The 9576-nt window shown below is 38.3% G+C and overlaps 1 protein-coding gene across 1 annotated transcript; it reads right to left on the bottom strand.

Moving 5' to 3' along the window:
* Nucleotides 1-8836: 8836 nt before the first annotated feature.
* On the bottom strand, nucleotides 8837-9148 carry LOC311230544 (histone H4; the record flags this gene model as incomplete). Its single annotated transcript, XM_084316851.1, has 1 exon — nucleotides 8837-9148. One exon carries the CDS (start codon nucleotides 9146-9148, stop codon nucleotides 8837-8839), a length of 312 nt encoding a protein of 103 aa, XP_084172977.1.
* Nucleotides 9149-9576: the final 428 nt, after the last annotated feature.

Below are 9576 nucleotides of genomic sequence, written 5' to 3'. Positions count from 1 at the left end.
TAGGCCCAAATCTGTGATTTTATGTTGTATGACACACACATCTAGAGAAATTGTGACTAGATTTGAAGCATGGAAAGAGTGGAGAGAGCATGGTGTGGTGTATCAGATTCAGATTTCTTTATTCACCATATTGTACAGGTACAAATGGAACGTGATTTGACATTTCAGTGCATGATTATTCACAAATAGGAACAACAAAATAATAATAATGATAAATAAATAAGTGCAAAACAGGACAGAACAGTGAGACAACAATAAGACAGTAAAGTGCAGTGGTAGTGGTAGGGATCAGTGCATTTGTTGAAGTCCAAACCATAGGGGATGCCTGATGAGCAGAGTACCATTTCAGCCAGATGTGGAGGCTGCATATCCTGCGAAACATGGAGGGAGAGGGGACCGGCGATGATCAGTATTGCTGAAGTCATATTTTAGACTTCCGATTGCTGGCGTTTGATGTCAACAATGTTATAAAAGCGTATTGTTGTTGTAATAATGTATATAACATTTAACGTAGGTATGGGGTGGTTCATCTTTTTCATTATAATTATATGAGCCTGGAATGTATTATTTTTCGAATAGCATTTCCACTTTGAAAATGCTAAAATAAACATTATCCATGTGTATTATAAAGACCAATAATGTATTATTGATCAAGGTTCTAATACAGCAGGTGATATATTCATTTACTGTATAATTGTGATGTACAAGCTAGAATTCTATCCAATCTAGCTACTTGTCAACAACCTAAAAATCACAGGATTTTGACTAGTAGATATATAATTTGCAACTTAATAGCCATCCAAACTATTACAGTTGCTAGTCATTTATTAACCAATAAGTAAGATATACAATTCCGTCTCCCGACAGACAGCCCTACCATGTTAATATCTGTACAAACGAAATGTAGGACAGTTTTTAAATAGAGAATTTTAAAAGGGAAATACCCGGCACTCAATAACCACTTTGATAAACAGCGATCATGAGAATAATAGGAATAACTCTCACAACAGAGTGGATGGGTCCGTGTACGTTTTGATAGTTCGTTTTTCGTTTCAAAAGGAAAAACGAAAAAACGAAAAAAAAACGGAAATACGAGGTGTTTCCTATTTCCGTTTGAAACCAAAATCGAAAAAACGGGGAAAAACTGAAATACGGACCTGTTTTTCGTATTTTGGTATCAGAATCAAATGAAAAAAATGAGTCAATAATGGGCCGTGTACGTTTTGATAGTTCGTTTTTCGTTTTTGATGTGAAGAATGGAGAACGGAACCACGTGACAAGTACATTTTTCAATGTAAAAGCCATGCACAATCTAACGTGAACGAATATGTATAACGTTATGAATAAATACATGCATACAGATCTATACCAGGGTAACGTTATGATACATATACATTTTTTGTTTTGTGCATTTCATTTAGACATTATATTTATTGTCCGTGTGATTGAAAACTTTATTAACAGATTGCAGAATGGGTACAATACAGTACAGCTCAGGGGATGCAGACCACAATAAATCATATTGATTTGCAGTAGGCAGGCTTTTTATTTGATCAACAGAAAAATAATCGTAACTATACATTATAATCTAGGTATTTTGGCGCATTAGTAGCCTCCGGTATTTCATCAGTGCAATACATATGCCTAATTTCTATGCGCAATTTGTACACATCCATCGCTACTGCTGTGTATTCTAACGTGCAGTAAAATATTACATGGACTTTGTTAACTGTGTAAATACACGTACACTACAGTAAAGTGTGGAAAAACATACAATCTAAAACTACTTACAGAAACTGACCAGCAGGTGTCGCACTGTCAATTATTATTATTATTATGCCACATAATTATGGCATCACTCACCCAAATGTGCTTTCTTTTTCCTCAGAAATTTCATAATGTAGGCTATGGTCTAAAGACTGAGTTTCATACAGATCTATACCAGGGTAACGTTATGATACATTTTTTGTTTTGTGCATTTCATTTAGACATTATATTTATTGTCCGTGTGATTGAAAACTTTATTAACAGATTGCAGAATGGGTACAATACAGTACAGCTCAGGGGATGCAGACCACAATAAACCGTGACATGGTCGACAAATCATATTGATTTGCAGTAGGCAGGCTTTTTATTTGATCAACAGAAAAATAATCGTAATATAATCTTCCGATTGCTGGCGTTTGATGTCAACAATGTTATAAAAGCGTATTGTTGTTGTAATAATGTATATAACATTTAACGTAGGTATGGGGTGGTTCATCTTTTTCATTATAATTATATGAGCCTGGAATGTATTATTTTTCGAATAGCATTTCCACTTTGAAAATGCTAAAATAAACATTATCCATGTGTATTATAAAGACCAATAATGTATTATTGATCAAGGTTCTAATACAGCAGGTGATATATTCATTTACTGTATAATTGTGATGTACAAGCTAGAATTCATATCATAATCATAATAATCATATTGATTTGCAGTAGGCAGGCTTTTTATTTGATCAACAGAAAAATAATCGTAATATAATCTAGGTATTTTGGCGCATTAGTAGCCTCCGGTATTTCATCAGTGCAATACATATGCCTAATTTCTATGCGCAATTTGTACACGTCCATCGTGGAGGATTGCTCAGACGTCTTGGTAAGCGTCATTATCGACAGTATAGAATGAATGAATGAATGAAAACGTTATGGGATGCAGACCAGAGAAAGACGTTTGTCTTGTTTACATCAGGGTCCCCCATTTTCAATTCATAGTGATAGCCTAACGTTGCAGTGTATCAATAACAGTTGGTTACTATTATTACTACTACTACTACTACTACTACTACTACTACTACTACTACCAGTGGCGGCTCGCCACTAGTGGGCGCAAGGGCGCCGACCCACCTGCTGGCCAGCTGCTGTTAAATCAGAGAAGAAGACAATAAAACTTTTTCGTTTTTGTGTTTTATAGCCCTATAAATAATATAAACATGTTTAAAATGAATACTATTTACTCATTTTAAGTATGTTTGTATTTCCAATGCACAATATAACGTTATTATCTAAATTAAAAAAACATCGTTTTCTTGAGCAGGAAGTGACGTTTTTTTAATTTTTTCGTATTTCTCGCCCGAGGGCTAGAAGCGATCGCGCTCTGAGTGCGCGTCACAGTTTGATCGCTGTCTCCGTCACAGCCAATCAGTGCATACGGCGTTGTGCGTTGAAATATGACTATTATGTTGGAATCCGAGCGCAATTTGAAGCGGTCTAGCCCAGCAGCGTGAACTTCCGTGAAGAATTTCCATAGCCGCATTTTCGTGGAGACGCTCTGATTGGCCGACGCGATGCCAGTTTTTTTCCATAGCCGCATTTCTCGGGTTCTTGCTTAGAGAGAGAATGCGCCAGGTTTATTCAAGGACTGAGTATTTTCATTTCGATTTATAGTTAGCTAAAGCTACCACCATGGAATTGGATAATTCTGTTAAATCCATCAAATCAACACCGTTTGAAAGACGGACAAATCATTGGCCGAATCCAATTTCTAGGTTATTATTCCTAGGTTGGTGATCGGTGGAGATAGTGTTGTTGTGAGAATGATGCAGGCAGCTGTTTGTCTTAGACGAGCGTACCGTGACTGCAAGTTCTTTAGACTGTTAAGCTTAGGCACTCTTTCAAAGTTGGTTATGGTTAGAGTTTGTCTTAGAGCATGGCGATAGAACGCCAGGTAGTTTGCAGGCTGTTCGAGGCGGAAATGGACAAAGACACAGCTCTTCACTCACACAGCTTGTTGGCTAACAACAAGCTATATGGATGCGCACAATGGATGGACATCAACACAGGCTGGATGGACAATGCCATAGAGTGGATATACTTTATCAACAAGCCAACAACAAGGTAGATTAGCGATCTTAACTCTAGTTTAATACATGATACGTAACTCTCTCTCTCTCTCTCGCTCTCTCTCTCTCTCTCGCTATACACAGCTGTCTCCGCGAAATGCGGCTACGGAAAAAAGTATTGACTGTGCTTGCTGAGACGATAATAGGCTGGCGATTCAAAACGCGCTGCTGTGTTGTGAACTATAACATTTATTTAGCTGCTGCTGATGCATAATGAATGAATGGTGAGTTGTTTAAAATGACAACATACATGTGTTAATTATTTGATTTGATTGATCCGAGAGACAGAGAGAGATTGCTCCAGAGCATCTCAGAGCATTACATTTTCAACTCGACCTATTAACGTGAACTGCGACCCACAAGGCACCAGCGGCAGCGGCCGCCACTGACTACTACTACTACTACTACTACTACTACTACTACTACTACTACCACCACTACTATTACTACTACTACTACCACTAATATTACTACTACTACTACTGCTACCTTTACTACTACTATTACTTCTACTACTACTATTACTACTGCTACTACAACTATACTGTATTTATTCATAACGTTATACATATTCGTTCACGTTAGATCGTGCATGGCTTTTACATTGAAAAATGTACTTGTCACATGGTTCCGTTCTCCATTCTTCACATCAAAAACGAAAAACGAACTATCAAAACGTACACGGCCCATTATTGACTAATTTTTTTCATTTGATTCTGATACCAAAATACGAAAAACAGGTCCGTATTTCAGTTTTCCCCCGTTTTTTCGAGTTTGGGTTCAAACGGAAATAGGAAACACCTCGTATTTCAGTTTTTTTTCGTTTTTTCGTTTTTCCTTTTGAAACGAAAAACGAACTATCAAAACGTACACGGACCCTCCGCCTACACCTCACAGGGTTATTGGAGGACTTCATGGAGATACAACTGGGAACGAGGTTATTGGTGGACTGGTCTTTTGGAAATACCGCCAACAAAACGTCTTTCTATTACCAAGAAAGCAATACTTCTACAACATCTATAACCATGCCTATTATAAGTTAAATGTATACTGTCCTGACTCCTCTCCACATACAGTTTTGAGCTGGGAGCAACTAATAATGACATCATTAAGGAATAAGTTTAATCGGAAATCCATATAGAATATTTGTCGAGAAAATATTTGCTTCTACAATAAGTGCCTTGTTTGACTCCTTATATTTACATTCGTCGAGAGCGTTCCAGCCAAATTAGTTTTAATTTCACTATTTTAGATCAGATTAGATTCAAATGACTTGTCATTATATAGTACAACGTAAATAAATTGGCGTCTTTCTAGAGTACAAATGTAACAGTAAAGTGCAATAGGATTAAACTGAAGTATAATACATGAGTACTATACAGAGTATTGTAATAATGCTGATCAGATGTATGTACAGTGTTATAGGTATAAATACACTGGTAGTAAGTCAGTGACCAGTGGTATAAGGTAAGGTATATAAAAAAGATGATATGCAGGTGTATTCAGACATAAGTGGATTTATATATATACTATACATGCACACAAGAGTTACATGGGTAGAATATAGTTTGAGCCTCAAACTATATTCTACCCTGTAGTGATTACAGCGTAAGGCAGTAGGCAACAGTGTTCAAACAGTATGGATAACATATCCTAGAGTATTAATTTAACTGAATAGAAGTTAGCCAATATGAAGTACCTTATGTATAAGAATGACTTACTTTCACCATTGTTATTGCCCCAAACTACAGCTATGGAATTCTAACAGAACAGACAGCAATGGAGTTCTGGATTAAATCAGTTGTTCAAAATAATGCAGCTATGCTGCCTGTTAAAAGCTGCCTTTCAAGATATAAGATTGATATTGAAACTAGCTGTTTTTGTATAAACAAGGATGGAACTCTAAAGGGGAAACAAATAAATGTGTGAAGAATGTATTTTGCACATTATCTCACTAACGTCCCAAAACTGCTTTGCACACGTCCATTTATAGTTTGAGTTATTGGGAGTAAATTAGTTTTAATACCATTGGGGACATTGAATCCTTGTGTTGTTAATTACAGCTCAATGAAATTAAAAGGCAGCAGTCCCTATAAAACAAGGTTTCATTAATTATGTGCACAATACATCCGATTGTATTTTGGTTAAGTGCCTCTTAATTAATATTTTCTGGGAATATATGTATAGCAGTATCTTCTAGACTGATATTAAACTTAAAACAGAGGAACATCATTACATTCAATGTAAACAAAATATTTAGAATAATTAAGTGTATCTATAGTAGATAGTAGATTTGCTTCTATCCACTATTAATTAAACAATGCATTAGGAGAGAATGTGCCATTTCAGGGATAGTAGTGGTTGGCTCTAAAAAGAGCCTTTTGTGTGTTAATGCAGTCATTACGGTGCTAATGCAGTCATTGCGCGTAATTACGTGTAACGGGGAAGCCCGTGAGTCTATCCACAGTCACAGAAACAGGGGTGTTGACAAGTGACTGTGGCATTACGGGCTGGTAAGTTAAACTCACTTCCTCATAACAGGGTTAACAGAGGCATAGGTACGGTAGTTAGGAGTGAATTCACTTCTTAGTGCAGCGGCCTGTGTCGTCGCCCGCGGCGCGGGAGCCCCCTGTTCGACTCCCCCTCGGGACATTAACATTTAACATCAACACAACGCAGACCAATATGATCCGTCACATACGCATGCACATTATGACATACATTTCAATATGTTTCCAATTGATAGGACTCAGTTGGTTGTTGCAAAGGGTATTTTGCACTGTTGTGAAGTATGGTAGTCTGTCTGCTACATGTTATTGTCCACTCTGGTAAACAAGAATACCCTGAAGACTCTGGCAGGAGCACTCATTCAAGGGTACTACGACTATACTTGCACCTCATGGTACCAAATCACCTCAAAGGCGCTAAAAACAAGATTACATCACAAAACAAACTGGTCAGACTACTACTTGACCTTACTCCTAGAACCCACCTCACCCCTGCCCACTTTGACTACATAGGATGGCTTAGAGTAGACGACAGAGTACAGCAACTTGCAATGGGCCTGGTCTACAAGATACACTATACAACTAAGGTACCCATGTACATGTCAAAATACTTCCCAAAGGTCAGGGAATACCACGACCACAACACCAGAGGAAGCTCAACAAATTATGTTAAACCCAGATTCGGCTCAAACAAGGGACTAAACACGTTTCGCAATTATGCCACATCAATGTGGAACGCCCTACCCAAAGCTGTAAAGGAATGTGAATCCCTACCCACATTCAAAACCGCTCTAAAAGAGCACCTACGGGAGGCTGCAATTCGAAACTGGCCACCGTAAATGTCCAAACCCCCCCCCCCCCTAATAGACAGTCTCCTCCCTTCCGTATATTCTTTCCCCACCGTATGTATATTTCTCTCCCACCCCCTCCTAATGTACAGTCTCCTCCCCACTGTATGTATTATATTCTCTCCCCACCGTATGTATATTTCTCTCCCACCCACCCACTCCTAATGTACAGTCTCATCCCCATCATATGTATATACTGTCAGGATCTATGGGTAACAGTACTGTATGTTTGCATATCATATATGTCACAAATGTAACAGTACCATATACCTGTATGTCATGTATGTCCCTATGCCATAAATGTCATGTATGTTGTGTAATGTCATAAATGTCACTATGAATTGAAAATGGGGGACCCTGATGTAAACAAGACAAACGTCTTTCTCTGGTCTGCATCCCCTTAACAATTGTATGTATTGAGGCGTACTGTACCCATTCTGCAATCTGTTAAATAAAGTTTTCATTCATTAACTATTTCACTTGAGGATGCTGCGATTTAAAAGTTATACACAGAGTGGTACAGAGGTAGACGACTTGCAGGTGTGTATAAACTGAATGCTGTGTACAGCAAATACATTATTTCCACCCCTGAAAATACGCTGTATCTTCTATTTATTAAGCTCCTATTACTGCATATTCTGCACAGCAGTGACAATTCTGATATTCTATTTGTGATCCTTGCCTCATTGCATTTAATTAAACACCACCTACAGTCTCATCACAGAAGGCAGTTATACTTGTTTAACCATCCTGTTTACAACCTTCCTGTCAAATATTTGCTTTCTTTTATCATTAATTCCACCACATACGTCTGTGGTGTTTCATGTAAAATCTGACTAGATAGAAGACTATAATACAGTATATTACTACAAGGTCGCAAATAGACCTGCCGTCGAATCAATACCTTCATTAATTTACATAAACACATAGGAATGCTTCTAAAGTCCCGTGGCCTCTAATGAGATCCTTGAACAGACACACCTTTTAAAAACGAATTGAACACACACACTATGCACATACACTTATATGTAATGTGCCGAAAGTGTCTTACATTTATGTAAGACACTTTCTGTAAATAATTTACTATTTTATTTAATCTGATTTTATATGTTATCTTACCCATTGTTACTATTCTTGTATGCATTGTTGGGTCTGAGCTGGAAACAATTATGTTATTACCTGCAATGCCACTGTATTTATTGTAGTGTATTTGACAAAAATAACTTTAACTTGAATTTGAGATCCAGTTCAGTCGTATCCATTTACAGTATTGCTCAGACCAGTGTCAAAAGAGCTAGTATCTTAAATGCATTTATATGATGAGATCAAATAGCCATCCCCCATATAGGCTACTTCTCTTCTCAGGCTTAATACATTTTTAATGACCTGTATGCAATTTTCACGTCCTGTACAAATCATAATATATATACGTATAGAATTGTGCATTGTCCAACGCGACTAGGAGGCGTACATATCTAGCAGCTAAGGATGAATGTTATTCTGAGACGCAACATGGAATCGACTCAATTCTAGTAACATGTGTGTGGCTCTGAAAAGAGCCTTTGGGTGTTAGGATAGTTGGTTGAATAGAAGTTTAACCGCCGAAGCCGTACAGAGTGCGTCCCTGTCTCTTCAGAGCATAGACCACATCCATGGCGGTCACGGTCTTCCTCTTGGCGTGTTCGGTGTAGGTGACGGCATCACGGATCACGTTCTCCAGGAAGACCTTCAGCACACCACGAGTCTCCTCGTAGATCAGACCAGAGATGCGCTTCACTCCACCGCGGCGCGCCAGGCGACGGATGGCGGGTTTGGTGATTCCCTGGATGTTGTCACGGAGAACTTTACGGTGACGCTTGGCGCCTCCTTTTCCGAGTCCCTTTCCTCCCTTTCCACGACCAGACATTTTCTTCTGGGATGAGTTCTAAACAAATGTAGAGAAGTAATGACGAGCAAAGGCAAAGCCCTCTGAATATAAATACTGACTGAGGACGTAAAAGAAGACTGAGAGGCCGCGTCATGCTGGGCGTGGCCAAAAGCTGCAGCCCATAATAACCCCCCTTCTCACACACTTTTGACCATAGATATATATAGAACACTAGATAGCTTGCCCTGCGCTGCCGGCCAATGGAGAGCGACGTCACTGAACCCCGCCATCTTGTGAGGGTCAGCCTTGAGTGAGAGTGAGTGAGCTGCACAGACAAAAATACTCATAACTCGCTGAAATATTGACGGATTTACAAACGGTTTGGTTTATTACAACCATTATTAACGTGGCTATGATTCAAGCGGTTTGTAAAAAAAAAAAAAATCTTAAAAAAAAAAAGTTTTATA

Source organism: Notolepis coatsorum, assembly GCF_963971535.1.
Source record: "Notolepis coatsorum genome assembly, chromosome: 6".
In the NCBI taxonomy this organism is placed as follows: Eukaryota; Metazoa; Chordata; class Actinopteri; order Aulopiformes; family Paralepididae; genus Notolepis; species Notolepis coatsorum.
This window is presented reverse-complemented; position numbering and strand designations above follow the sequence as displayed.